General features: G+C 41.3%; 1 protein-coding gene across 1 annotated transcript; it reads right to left on the reverse strand.

The window, feature by feature from the left end:
• Nucleotides 1-37: 37 nt before the first annotated feature.
• Nucleotides 38-9272, reverse strand: ACTA2 (actin alpha 2, smooth muscle). The gene is made up of 9 exons (XM_080597010.1): nt 9121-9272; nt 6524-6695; nt 5120-5248; nt 4561-4671; nt 3969-4053; nt 3714-3875; nt 3282-3473; nt 2158-2339; nt 38-1499 (listed from the first exon to the last, which is right to left on the reverse strand). Exons 2-9 carry the CDS (start codon nt 6650-6652, stop codon nt 1356-1358), a joined length of 1134 nt encoding a protein of 377 aa, XP_080453136.1. The 5' UTR covers nt 6653-6695; nt 9121-9272; the 3' UTR covers nt 38-1355.
• Nucleotides 9273-14818: the final 5546 nt, after the last annotated feature.

Raw genomic sequence — 14818 nt, forward strand, 5'->3', positions numbered from 1 at the left:
TCTATCTAGAGTTAGAAGGAAGAATCGTACAAAAATATTTGCTCTTACAAGAGTTTATTTAATATCTGCTCCAAGAACCTAGATGACCTATACTTTAAATAATAAGGTTAGTACAAAAACGTTTGGAACGTGCTAACAGTCAGAAGATGGACAAGATCTGAAACCCAGCAGTTACGCAGTCACAGTAAATAACAGGTGCTATTGCAGAGTTTACAGTTTGAAGATAAGGAGTAACAGGGAAGTGAGGTAAATAAACTATTGAGTTTAAGACAGGAAAAGTAGTAACAAAAATAAATAGCATCCTTTATCCTGAACTCTAATGAATACAGAGTGCAGCAAGTTCCTTAGAACTGACCTTTTCCAGGTCTGTCTCGTGATTACTTTATTCATACATATATATATATACTTGTGAGACAGTAGTAGTACTGGCTTCAACTTCTATGCATATACTTCTATTTTAATATCAATTTCAATGTATTTAAGACATAAGTGGAATCAGAAAAGTCACAGAAAAAGAAAAATTTCTGAAAACATTTTAATCTGCTCTGATTACATTATATCCCCTTACGTATCCCATCCCACCCCACCCCGTCAAAAAAAAGTTTTGAAGAGCAAGTGTATTAAGCCAGCTTAATTACCCTTTAGACCTTGCTGGAAATCAAAACAACAAAAATAGGCTATACTCATCCTGAGGACATGTAGTAGAAAAGTCACGTGTTCAATCTAATATCAGAACTTAGCTATGCTCTAAAAGAACAGGTTTTGTTTCTTTAAAGAAATCACCTGGAATTGCTGTATAAAGCATTGTACCTCTGGGCCATACAATGAGAGAACTTCTTCTACCATGACAGCTGTGAATTAAGTGATGTGGAGAGAGAATATTTCTGGATAGAGCAGATGCAAAGCAGAATGCACATGCTCATCCTGGTATCAAACAGACACTATGCTCCTTTGGTGCTGCCCAGAGCTTGAAAAATCAAGACTAGTTTTGCTTGCAGACTAAAATGCTGAGGCTAAACATCAACAAGGTGCTGCCTGATAGTCAAGCGTTTTCTAGCACTGATACCATTGAGCAAGTGGTACTTACTACTTTTTCTATTAAGCCCAGTATAGTGTGGTAACAAATTTACGCCACAAGATGGAGCTTCACACCACCTGTAATGGTATCTCCAAAAATGCGTCTTTTTAAAATAGGAGCAGCAATCTCATTTGCATATTTAAAATTTATTCCAAAAAATACATAGTATCCAATTAATCAGTCATGATGAAGGATTTATGGAATGAAATTATAAGAATGTATTTTCCTGAATACATTCACAGTAATACGCTAAAAAGGCACATAAAGATAAAGCAATTTAAAAGCATTTGCGGTGAACAATGGATGGGCCAGCTTCATCATATTCCTGTTTGCTGATCCACATCTGCTGGAAAGTAGAGAGGGAGGCAAGAATAGAGCCTCCAATCCAGACGGAGTACTTACGTTCAGGAGGAGCAATGATCTGTTTAAGAAATAAAAGCATTAAACACAACTTCCAACTGTGAATTTGTTATGTAATTTGTTAAGTACTAAAGCAGTGATATTTGATATTAATGAAAACACTGTATATGTATACGTTAGTGTCATCCCTTGCTATCCCAGTTAGCCATTGCAGCAAGCCATAAAGACAACAAGTTGTTATAGAAATCTGGTAGCCGAGGAGGGCTTAGGAGAATGAGTGACCTATAGAGCACTCTTATTGGTAAACCTGACAAAATGTTTGCAAAGCAAGGAAAGGGAGATTTGAAGCAGCAGAAAGAAGATTGGCTTGTAAGAATCTCTTTCTTTTCTGAATTGTAGGCTGAGGGCAGAGCCAGTATTTCTCCTTCTTTCCCCTTTCTCTTAACCAAAAAGGGCTGAAGAAATTTGATACAGCCCCAGGAAAATTTATAATTTATGCTGTTAGGGCAGTTTGCAGAACTCAGCATGAGAAAGAAAGTCAGAGGAGAGATTTTCTTCCAGCAACCAGGGTGATTCTTATAGTTACCAAGCAATGATTATTTACTATAACATTCAGACTTGACTGAAAAAGAATTTTGTAAAGTGTTGGTGTTTTTCATTAGATTTTTGAGGATGTTGCACATGCCAGCTAAAGTAGTCTACAAGTAATAGTGCCATACCTTGATCTTCATGGTGCTGGGAGCCAGAGCAGTTATTTCCTTTTGCATCCTGTCTGCAATGCCTGGGTACATTGTAGTGCCTCCAGACAGCACGTTGTTGGCATAAAGATCCTTTCTGATGTCTATGTCACACTTCATGATGCTGTTGTAAGTGGTTTCATGAATGCCAGCAGACTCCATGCCTAGGGAAGTTACAGCAGAACACTGAAGAAGCAACTCCGTACAGGGACTTTAAATTGTTAATACAGAACGGACAACATGAACTGCAGTGTCTCTTTGGAAGACACCAGTCTTCAGGGCTACAGAAACTGGAAAGTCTTTCTGCAGCTGTTTAAATTATTTACTTTGGAGTTCCTTGAGGGTACAGCCCTCCCCTGCTGACACACACAATGCCTCCTTAAAAAGAAAGTCGGGGGTGTGGAATAGTACAGTCTCCACTAGGCTTTTGCAGAAATCTCATAAGTCCTAAGAATTCCTTATATGGTCCTGGAATCATTTGTTTTCTTCTTCTTTTTTTTTTCCTTTCTTAAACTGAGACAGCTCAGAGACAGAACAGTCAAAATATGTCCTAATACCTCTAAGTATGCAACTACTGTATCAGTTTCTGAGCTGAAATTTGCCAATTAGCAGAAACTACATTGGATTTTTATGTGACCTTGTTGCAAGCCTGCCTTCATGGCTGTTGATTTGCTCTGCAGATGTGGTGGATTCGGGATTTGGAGCAGTCTTTTGGAAAAATAAAAGTAGTGTTTTTTGTTGGTGGTGGTGGTTTTTTTAACCCCTCCCTGCAAGCACATTCAAACTACAACCCTCATGCTATTTAGAAAAATGTCTCTGCAGCCATACTTTTCATAGTAGCCAACTCCATAACATACAAAGTGGTGTGGGCCCAAAGCCAGGAATAAACATTCAGGGTTTATTTTGGGAAAGTATTTTGCTTTACTGTTTGACATGAAGTTCCTCCCACTGTATTAATAGTGCTGTTTTAAAGATTAGTTTATAATGGGCACTTGGACACACTTGTGTATACATCTAAGTGCGCTAGCAATGGGATACAATCAAAACAAAATAGGGACTTGATATTTATGTGCAGCTTACCAAGGCCAAACAATCACTCAACCTACCAATGAAAGATGGCTGGAAGAGGGTCTCCGGGCAGCGGAAGCGTTCGTTTCCGATGGTGATCACCTGACCATCAGGAAGTTCGTAGCTTTTTTCCAGAGAGGAGGAAGAGGCAGCAGTGGCCATCTCATTTTCAAAGTCCAGGGCCACATAACACAGCTTCTCCTTGATGTCACGGACAATTTCACGCTCCGCTGTTGAGATGATTGTGTTTAGAATGGCACTCAGGAAGGGCCCAGATGTGCCAACAGGTGGTTCCCTTTCATCCTCCAACACCCTCCCTATTTATTACTCTAACCCTCTGCCAGTCTTGCTCCCCTTTCCTGTTGGATTCTTTCTTAATCAACTGCAGAACCACTGCTATCCCTTCTAAGGCCACTAGAAGCATTGCACATTAAATAACTCCCCTCCTCATTTTAGCAGCACGTTCTTACCAGTGGTCACAAAGGAATAGCCACGTTCTGTCAGGATTTTCATGAGGTAGTCAGTCAGGTCACGGCCAGCCAGGTCCAGACGCATGATAGCATGCGGCAAAGCGTAGCCTTCATAAATGGGCACATTGTGGGTGACACCGTCCCCAGAGTCGAGCACAATCCCTTTGAGAAGACAACACGCACAGTTCATTCTCAGTTGCACACCAAAATGCTTATCTATTTCATATGCCTGTGCCACTGTTCCCAGAGGCCTACCTGTGGTACGTCCAGAAGCATACAGGGACAGAACAGCTTGAATAGCTACATACATGGCTGGCACGTTGAAAGTCTCAAACATAATCTGAAATGAAATTAAAATAATCAGCTTAACAGTAGGGACCTTAGCTTAGCAATACACTGAAAGAGAGGGAAAAGACAAGATTTTCGTATTTATTGATAGTTGGTAATAACAAGGAAAGAAAACACATCTAAATCCAAATGTATTTGTCCTATAAGACATTTCTCTGTATCTGGCCTATATCTATTATGTATGAATACAGATACATGCACATATTAAAGACCAATTTGTGATAGGCCTAGACAAAAAAATAAAAAAATAAAAAGATGAAGGTGACATAAGCTTGAACAGACCGAGGTTTTCATATTCAGAACTGATACGTTGACTTTTTAAAGTAAATGCAATAATGTACAGATTTGACACATGGTCACACTGCACTTTCCATCTTCCATTACTGAGAGGTAAACACTACTGGAAAGTCAAGCTATTATGACTAACTGAAATGATGAATTTCACATCCTGCTGAATTCACAAACTTTGAATTATTCCATAGCTTCAGAGTGAGATTACCTGGGTCATTTTCTCTCGATTGGCTTTGGGATTCAATGGTGCTTCAGTCAGCAGAGTTGGGTGTTCTTCAGGTGCAACACGGAGTTCATTGTAGAAAGAATGGTGCCAGATCTGAGGACAATGGAAGAAGGCAAAGGAGAGAGAAATACCATCAACCAGCAGCTCAGAATCACTTTCAGACAGGTATAATGCTCCAGCATTCTGCTTACAGCATTTCAGAGATAGATGAGTAACGTTTCAGATGCAATTGTTCTTATTGCCTTCATAGATATTACCAAAGTAACTTGAAAAAGAAACACACAATCCTCAGGTTAAATATATCACTGCTAGTGGTATATGACTTCTTCTAAGAACACACTAGTTAATGAAAATAAATATATTCTTACAGTAGAAGGTACAGAGCTGAATAGGCTTTATTCCAGCTTGCTGTTAACAAGCTTTTCATTAAACCACACTTGATAGCATGACACTTTCATCTCTAAAATTTACTGAGTAATCTGTAAACGTTTCATTCAAGTGGTTTTTACCAGTGATAAACATCATTTCAATGCTGAAATACCTTCTCCATGTCATCCCAGTTTGTAATGATGCCATGCTCTATGGGGTATTTCAAGGTCAGGATTCCTCTTTTGCTTTGGGCCTCGTCACCTACGTAGCTGTCTTTTTGACCCATACCAACCATCACACCCTATAAAATAACACAAATGGAGTTAGTCCCTCAAGGAGAAGTGTCACAAACACCTCTAGTAAGAACACTGGCTGATATAAATCCAGTTGTCAGTGATACTAGTAACAAAATACTTTAAGAATACTAATTATTGGAAAATTACTCATTGCTCTTTAATTTCCAAAATGAAATGTTTAGCTAGCTTAAACCTCTGGAGTTCATCTTTCCACTACAGTAAAAGCAAACAGCACTCAAGAACAATTTTTATACCATGTTAAATTATATACTCAAAAAAATAAGTACAATATTAAATTCATCAAGATGAAGTAGAACAATAGGCAATTTTTAATGTTCATTGTTTAGGAATGACCTGCCTGTTAAAGTATAATAAAGTGGAGTTAAAGCGGAAAGCGACATTGTGCCATCTAAGGGCCAAGATGCAGCAATACAAACTTCACATTTTCCAAAGCTTAAATTTATTATGATTATTTTTTACTTTTTTTTTTTAGACTAAAATATTTCCATTAGAGATATAAACCATTGAAATCTACGAGTACAGTTTACACTTTCAGGTATTTTTGTGGATCCTGTAGAAGTGGTCCTTGGACCAGAAACTGGAAACTACTCTAGATATATAGTAGTATCTATGTATTAAGTTAGAAATACGGTCAAAAGAACCAATGAACCACCAACAAACAGTACATCCTAGGATGCTTTGACTACATAATACTCTTACCCAAACTTAGTCATTACATGCTCCAAACCTTGGCTTCTCTAACAGTTGCGTCTTGGAAACACTCAAATGTAAAACCTGAAGCTAAAGAAATTCAACCCTAGGCCCATTTATGCCTATAAAGCTAAATGAATAAAGTCAGGGAGACTGATAGGAAGCTGACTGAAATCTTCTCCTTCCTCATTTAGCTCTCCATACATCATCTATCACCAGCTTTTAAGGCAGTCAAAAATTACAGATGCTTCTCTATTGGGCTTGTTTGCTTTTAAACTATCTTTACTCATCGAGTTCTTTGGGTGATCCAAAATCAAGGGACAGGAAGAAGAGAGCATAGAAGGAAGTGAAAAAAATTAAAAGGATTCCTCTAACAAGACTAGACGCTGCTTTGACTCAGGTGGCTGCACTGCTGGACTTCTGCCTGGGAGGGAGTACTGCGTTACACTGACCTCCCAGGGCTCTGTTTGCCCCAGACACAGGAAAAGGTGGCTCTGGGTAGAGAGCTGGGGATGGGGCAGCAAAACCTTCTACAATCCAAGTGTGGAATAACTAAAGCAGTTCATCACCTGGTGCCTGGGACGACCCACGATGGAGGGGAAAACTGCTCTCGGAGCATCATCCCCAGCAAAGCCGGCTTTACAGAGCCCTGACCCATTGTCACAAACGAGGGCAGTGCTGTCCTCTTCCTCACACATCTTCTATGTCAATGTCGTCAGGACCTCCAGACAGGAAACAGCCCTATAAAAACAGCACGAAAAGAATTAGGAAAAAAAAATAACAAACCTCAGAGAACCAGTCTTGAAGACAGAACTGTATGAAAGAAACCATCACACAGAAATACTATATGCACCAGACAGTATTCAAGGGATTCCGGAGGAGAATTCCAGTCCTGCTGCATGGACAGATGGATCATTACAGCTCTGGGACAGCAAATGTTTATCTAAATTTGGTCAGAGAAATCCACTGCTGGGGGGTGAGTGGGAGATAAAGACTGCTGGACTGACAGCTGCAAAAACAAAGATCCCTTTGCATCAGAGTCAGCACAACATCCCCTGGTTTTCTATCGTCTTGACAAAACTGATGCATTTGGAAAGCTAACAGAGGTAAGAGTACTTTAGCCATCACCGTTGTCTTGGAGTTCCCAAAGACTTAGCACTTTACCTGCTAGTCATGTACCAGTGGTACATGATGCAGACATTATACAGTGATACAGACACTAACCCACTGGGTTCTAGTTACTCAGACAAAAAAAAAAAAAAAAATCCCAACTTTAAAATGAAGTCAGGGACAGTGTGTGTTTTGAAAACTGACCATAGCATATGTTCTATCATAATTTCAAGCCAGCTAATAACATGCATTTGTAGAGTGACAGAGTAATTTATACTGGCTCCCTGTTTCAGTAAAACAGAAATTGTTTTCCTCCTCAGGCAACAGAATGATAACATGGGTAATAAAAATGCCTTGAAGGGTTTGTATTGAAGTCAGTTATAGAAACAAGCCCTGAATACCAGCACTCGCAAGAACTATTTGCCCACAATTTATTGTGTGGTAGGGAATCATCTGACTACCTGGGAGTCCGGGCTTCCATGCAGAGTTCAACAAATTGCAATGTGTTAAGTGCTAAAGGAGACAGCTGTCATCCACCAACCCAGCTGGCTCCTCACACAGTCCCTAAAACCTTCTGCCACGGGAATACTGGAAGTGGAGGACAAAGTGGCAACAGGGTCAGCGAGAGCCATGGCTGATGAGCAAGGGCGTGCACAACACCGCTCAGCCTGTACCCCAGGTGCAACACGCAGGGACAGCCTCTGCCCGTCCTTCACTTCAGATCCTCTGCCCCGTTCCAGCCACGAGACATGGCTGTAGTGCTGCTTCTGTAGGATGCATGGGTGTAGAAGAAGAAAAGGACAGGGAAATCCCAACTTGACGTGCTCCAGACATTTTATCATTATTCCCAAGAAAGAAAAGTAGGTTGCATTTTTTGCATTTATTAAATTTACTCTTGGGAAAACAGGCTCTTTATATTGAAGCGTTTACTCAATGGGGCACAATTGTTATCTAACGTGAATGAACAGAGTGGTTTAGACAAACCATTTCCTAATTAGGAAGCAGGCTTTTCAACCGTCTGTTTTTGGAACAGAGCTAGAGGTCAGGGGGTTTGCTCAAACCAATGCAGGGAATGCAATGCCAAAAATCACTTGGGGGAGGGGAAAGAAGGGGGCAGGAAAGGCTACATTTCTGAGCTCAGTGGACTCTAAATGAAAACCATATTTAGTAATAAAGCACAAAAAGTTGAAAAATCAAAGCTGAATCATTCAGCCAGGATTCTCTGCTGCCAAGCAGTGCGTTACAGCTCAGGATTGCCGTGGCATGCAGTAGTAAAACCCTACAGCAGCAAATGTCACTCAGCACCGTGACATAAAGCATGGGAATAAAGGAAAATACTCTCCTGAGCAATTAACACAGTATTTAGCCTCTTACTTCTACCTGCTTTACATCTAAAGATAACCAATCACTTCACCAGTCTCCACAGCATGCTATTAACAGAGCTCCAGCCTCACAAGGAACACTGTGTGTAACCTGTTCCTTCATGTTTGGCGTTTAGCAGAGCATTAGTTTCACATACAAAGAGACAGGGACATACACACACATGCATCCTCATTGCATCCTTTTAGATACTGATATTTTGCATGCTTCCAACTCTTCTTACAGTCTCAGCTCTCCAAACCACTTGTATCACCCTAAGCTGAATTAAGAGCACTGAGGCAAACCTGCTGAGAAACCCTACTACACAGTGGGCAAATTCACCCCCTCAGGAACTCTGTTGTGTCCAACACTAACAGCCCAGGGGCACAGGTTCACTGAAATACAAACACAACTGTCATTCCAGCTGCACCACTACACAGCCTGTGCCTTTATACAGTTTCTGGAGCATTAGTGGAATCAGCAAAATCATCAGGTTTACTTCCCTTTCAGAAGTGCCATAAAATGAAGACAACTCAGTGTAGATACTACAAGCATTTTATCAATTCAGTTCTACTAAGTAACGCGTAAGCAAACTGCAGTACAGCAGTACATCCTCCTGAATCACTTCCATCTGACATTACTTAATTAAAGTCCTCCACAAAACCGTAAATCACACTATTGGTTCAGTGCCACTTACCCTGACAGTGCTTGGCTGGGGATAGCGGCCCTGGGATGGTGCTCTGTGTATCTGAAAGCACAGAGATTATATAGCCCCTTCAGCTCTTCTCCTCCCACCAGCCTCCCAAACAAGGAGCAGAGACAGACAGAGACAGAGCCGAAGTCTCTAACAAAACCATATAGGGACCTTATTACAAAAACCTCTAATCTGGGTGGCCACAGGCCCTGGGTCTCTTCCACTGCATTCCAATGTAGAGCTCATGAAACAGGAGGAGGCTTTCAGCTGTGTAAGATAAACACTTTAAAACTTCAGGAGAGTGGCTAACACAGTGAGACAAAGCGTGTCCATGACAGGCACCCTCTGGCAGGAAGAGCACGTGTTCAGACAAAAGAGGTCCAGGCCTCGACAGGAACATCCAAGAGGCAGAATAAAAATCTGGAAGAGCAGTCATTTATAACAGGGAAGGTGTTTATAAGAAGACACTTCGCTTTCATTAAAGATTTTGACAAAACCAATGAGAATATTTCCAGCAAGCTGCTGAATTTTGCTACAAATTCTCCTTAAAAGCTTAGCATTTTGCCTGCATGCTAAATGTTGCCCATACACTTAGAGGTACTGAAAACAAGTACCTGCTGTTGTGTAAATGTTCTGTTGAAAGACTATGATCGGCTTGTGATGGGTGAGAATCAATTTTCTTTCTCTGTCAGCTTATCTTCAAAGTCCTAGGAACTGTGGGCCAACTTCATCCTGGTGTTACTCCAGTGATAGCCCCAAGTCTGGACAGCTGCAAACTCACATCTCAAAATGCTTATAATGAAGTTGTTGAATTGTATAACCTCCAGCTAGCTTTGCCGCTGAACATATTTTTAGCGACTAAAGCAAGGGTTCTCACTGTACAAGTTATTTTCAGAGCACAACAGGATTTTTACAGCTGCAGCCAGCTGGTCTCTAGACAAGCTGACTTTCGTGGAGCAGCCCTTTCATAGTCAATAATATGCAGTCATTAAATTACAGAATTCAGCATCTCTAAACTCCATCACTAGACAATTACAAACACAACTGGTCTATGCACACGAGCCAAGAAAGACGTGAGAATCCAAGAGAGATCCTTGCTTTGTGAGTCTTGTTACAAAAGGGAGCAGCGTCATGTGTTTGCTTACAGAGTGCTGCCTAATTGAGTAGTCTTAATGCCAGAGATCCCCCCTACAACCACAGAGGGAGTTTGTCCGGTGCAGAAGTCTGAGGATTAGGCAACATGTAAAGATAGCAGTCAGGAAGAATTATGGATTGAAAACCAAAAGGAATTTAACTTTTAAGGAAAGGAACTTTTAAGGAATGTAATTGCTTTGAGGGTCAGAAACAGAAGCTAACAAGTGTTGGATCATGAGCCATGCAAAAGCTATTTGTAATTTCCACTTCTAGCATTTGGGCAAAAGATAAGAGATATTTGAAAAAATAACCAAAAAATAAAAAAGTCCCACAAACTACCAAGGTAAGCCATCCACAACAGAAGATATAAGCAGATACTTACTGGCACATCTCCAACTGACCCTCAAAGAACAGCTGAAAAGAAATACTTTCTTTTCAAACACTCAAAGACATAGCTGACAGAAATAATGTACCTTTCATAGAACCATAAGAGGTCAGCAAAATCAGGTCAATGGAAAGGAGAATTTCACACAGCAAAACCCTTCACAGCAGCATCATGTCTGATTTTGATAAAAGCACCAATTACCCCCTAGACTGGAGAAAGCATAGTCCAAGGTTTTCAGAAGCATAAGCTATTGCTACTCCTTGGAAATATCTAGACTGGGACAAAGATCCAGAAGAACTGAAACTCATCACCTGAATGAAGAAAGGTTCATTCACCGAAAAAAATCTTACTGATGATGCTCTAGTGGATACAGCACTTATGAGATGTCAAAGCCAAGTAAACACCCCTTCAATAGGGCTGCCAAGCAATTCACACAGCACCCCAGCGTAGCTAGAAATACAGGCAACAGTTTTCTATGAGACCTCCATGGATATCATAGGGGGCAGTGTCTAGCAGATACCACAGACAGCTTCTTCTCTCTGTTAAACATCATAGTCCCAGAAACTTAGCTTGGTGCATACCCTGGTACTGGCAGTGGCAATGGCTGCAATGAGGAGTGGTTATATGGGTGGGGAGCGCGCATCATTTTGAAATGCCTTGCATGTCATAGGCATCAAAGTTTGGGGAATCCCAGCTTTCAGGGTGTTTGTGAAGGACACAGCAGACACAGGTTCTCTCGGAAGAGGCAGTTGTTGATATGACAAGAAGGAAGACATGCAGGTGTTTGGAGGGATCTACCATACGCAGGATATCTGCTAGAGATAGGATTGTGCAGACTGGAAGGGGTAAGTAAGCCCAGAGACTGACTTATCAGTAGTGGTGGGTACACAGGAACAGCACAGCAAAGCTCTAAAGATGCTGCACAGCCATGCCTTCAGCACACAATTGCGAGTCAGTGCTCAGCAGGCAGCTTGTCTCTAGGGTGTTACGCTATGGAAGGTCCCGGGGCAGGAAGGAAGGAAGGCAAACAGGTGAACTATGCAAGGAAATGAGGTCAGTCCATCTTGAAAGGCATTACAGAAAATAAGTATTTCTTTTGAGTGATTCCATTACTCAAGATACGATCATATAGATATTGCTAAATAAAAACACATGGGAAAAAATAACATTAGTAGTTTATGTCTTTCTTCTCAGCAACATAGGTTACTGCAAGAGTGGTGAGATAAAGGGGAGGAATGTACATGGCATGAGACTGGGATAAGAACATAAAGAGAATGGAACAGAACAAGTCTTCTGACAACCAAACCTAAATGTTGAGGAACAAATCTCTGAACCTTTCTCTATGGCTACAGACACACACCAGCTTAGCCCAAAAATGCAACTATTTTCGTAAGACAAAAAACAAAATACCATTCTTGAAAGGAGCTTAATTTCCCCTCTGGAGGCCACTTCCTTCTGCCTACCTTTCAGTACTTACCCTGCTCATTTGTATGGAAACCACCACAGTGCCATTTGCCCAGGGTGCGTACACCCCAAGGTTGTAGCTCTTTCATTGCACCCATAACCAAAACGTGTATGTTTTCTCTTTGAGTTCCCCCAAGATCTTGCCACTTATCCACTCAAATGTTTGCCCTTTTGCAGCCTACATCACATGAGCATGTCCAGCGTATGATCAGAGAAAGAAAAACGACTGGGAAAAGTAATTCTGCTTCTTTCTTTCATACACTTTCCCCTGTTCTCTTTACAGTGATACTAGCAAGTTCCCACGTACATTGGGAGCTTCCTCAGTGACTTCAAGCATCTTTCAAGGTACAATGGAAACTCAGAGCTACATGTTTCTTAAGTCAAGCTCTTCATTTTTCAGTAACTTATGCAAATTGTTGTATGAACAGAAAATGTACTTGAGACTCCATACCAGCAGGAGCTGTATAGCTACCACGCCTAGGAAACAGGCTACGGCTGTCCTGAAGAATGCAGGCTCTGAGGCCACGCACTAGCTTGTAGATGTCATACTTTTTTGGTAAAGGAGGACAGAAGTTGCAGTCTTATCCCAACTGCTACAGAAAACTGGGAATAAAGTAACCCCTTTACTCATAACATTACAAGCCATTACTTTATAAGGGAAAACAACTTCTCAGATGTGCATGGAGACCTTCCTGCTTAGATCTAATTGGCTGCTTAGGAATGAGGCTCTGCTAAATATGTCTCTGGCTCCCTTTTATTTGGCGATTCCTTTCATCTTCTCAGCATTAGCAGAATCTCTAAATGTTTTGGTTTGTCTGGCTTCAGGCCCTCTCCTCTACTTCATTGATAGGCTTTACACTTCTCTCCCTCCCCCTGCCCTTTTGAGAAAGGCAGGAATAAATAAGCTTTAGGGAGCAGAAAGTCCTTCAAATAACCTGATTCATTGCGGCTGTCATGCAGTGTGCATCTGTAAAGTGTCAGATCAACCATAAGCTGTCAGACGTATAGACTAGCTTGCTCTATCATTGCCAGGCTCTATCGTCTTAAGACAAAATGTCTCTAATCATTCTCAAGACAGCTACTCAAATGCAGGAGTTTTCAACCTGCAAAGTTTGGAAAATAGTTTTGCCAGTGCTGTTCAAGAGCCAAAGGATACACTGTTTGCCTTCTGGGTGGGGTGATGAAACATTTTAACTCACAACCTTCATTCATCCTCTTAACAAGGCATCTTTCTCTGGGATAACGTTAGGTAAAGTTTCCCCTCATTCAAAATCAAAGGAACATACTCAAAGTAAAAATGAGCTAATGGTTCCCTCCTCCACCTTCTTTGATAAATAAATAGAACATAAGAATAAGCCCTGCTGGATCGGGCTGATATCCATCTAGCCCAGTATCCTGTCTCTGAGATTTCCTGATAGCAGAAGCTTAGGATAGAAAGGGGATTTCTACAGCAACGATTTTCTTCTTTACCCTTCCAGCCTGCTTATGTGCAGCATAAGAATGTCTTGAGACAGGAGTTTGTACCTATATCTTCATGTGTAATAGATGCAGACAATTTTTCTCCATAAATTTGCCTAATTTAAACACATAGTTTTGGTGATAGGTTGTCCTCCATGATTTTCTGTGGAAATAAGCTCTACATTTCATCTGCAAGTCACCATCCATAACTCACACTCCAGCTGGTGTGGACATGCCTCATATTAGAAAGAAAACATCAAATATATCAGAAGCACAATCCAAGTAACAGTCTTTATACCAAGAGCTGCAAATCCACCAGAGATCCTGGATAAGTACTCAGGCTACTAGCCAAGGCTGAGCTTGGCCCTGCTGTGTGTTAAGGCAGCTGCTGCTCAGTAGCTAGTTCACAGTTCATGAAGAGTTATCTGCTCTAACTGACATTGTATACGAGGCTACATGATAATGTTATGCTGGCAAGTTTCCTAAGAGCTATGAGAGAATGGATTCCCCCAGACTGTTAATCAGAACCACTCTGGTAATATGCTATCTAAATTTGTCCAAATGCAAAGGAAATTTTCTTTCTCTATTACTGTGAAAAACAACCACTATAAGGAACACAGACCTGAAGAGCGTGTGTATAGGGGCTGGCAGAAGACAGGGGTTCTTCCTCCACTCTTCCTTTCACAATGACTTCCGAGCTTCCTAATCAATGTATTCCCACACTGGCAGCAATAAGGAGACCAAGTCTTTTGGAAAGGACAGTGTTGAAGAGAAGCTCCATAATTATCTTGCCAAAATTAGAAAAGTTTCAAGATGAGCTTGCACATTACGAGAAACCAGCTAGTTCCCATCAAAGACATATGCTGGAAGCAGGTTTCATGAGGCTATTACTTACTCATTGCACACCTAGTCATATCACAGTTTCACAAGCTTCAGTGCCTGTATCAGCTGGTCAAGCTGACCCTCCAGCAAACGCCAAGGAAAAGGACCTATAGAGGGCAATTTCATCCACTCCTGAATTTAACAATTTTCTGTAGTTGTCAGAATTTCACTTTTTCTGACCAGTGCACAGCTTCTGTGCATGTAGGCTCTGGATGACGACTAACTGTGGAGTGCCTCTCAACCCTAATTTTACCAAGTGGGTACATACCTCTCCAGATGGGCCAGCCACAGCTTCCAGCCCCTTTCTCCTGGCTCCCGGGCTGGGCGCACTCAGCACAGTTAGGTGGCACTGCTGGACAGGACAAGCAGACATCCCTG

The sequence above is a fragment of the Anser brachyrhynchus genome, assembly GCF_964034855.1.
Source record: "Anser brachyrhynchus genome assembly, chromosome: 6".
Lineage (NCBI taxonomy): Eukaryota > Metazoa > Chordata > Aves > Anseriformes > Anatidae > Anser > Anser brachyrhynchus.

What these genes read in the sequence shown, in the direction of transcription:
- ACTA2 (XM_080597010.1), bottom strand. Translation starts at nt 6,652, where the DNA reads ATGTGTGAGGAAGAGGACAGCACTGCCCTCGTTTGTGACAATGGGTCA. An exon ending in ACTGGGATGACATGGAGAAG is followed by an intron (nt 4,672 to 5,119) that starts GTATTTCAGCAT and finishes CATTGTCCTCAG; the next exon opens with ATCTGGCACCATTCTTTCTA. An exon ending in CTTCCAGCCATCTTTCATTG is followed by an intron (nt 2,340 to 3,281) that starts GTAGGTTGAGTG and finishes TAACTTCCCTAG; the next exon opens with GCATGGAGTCTGCTGGCATT.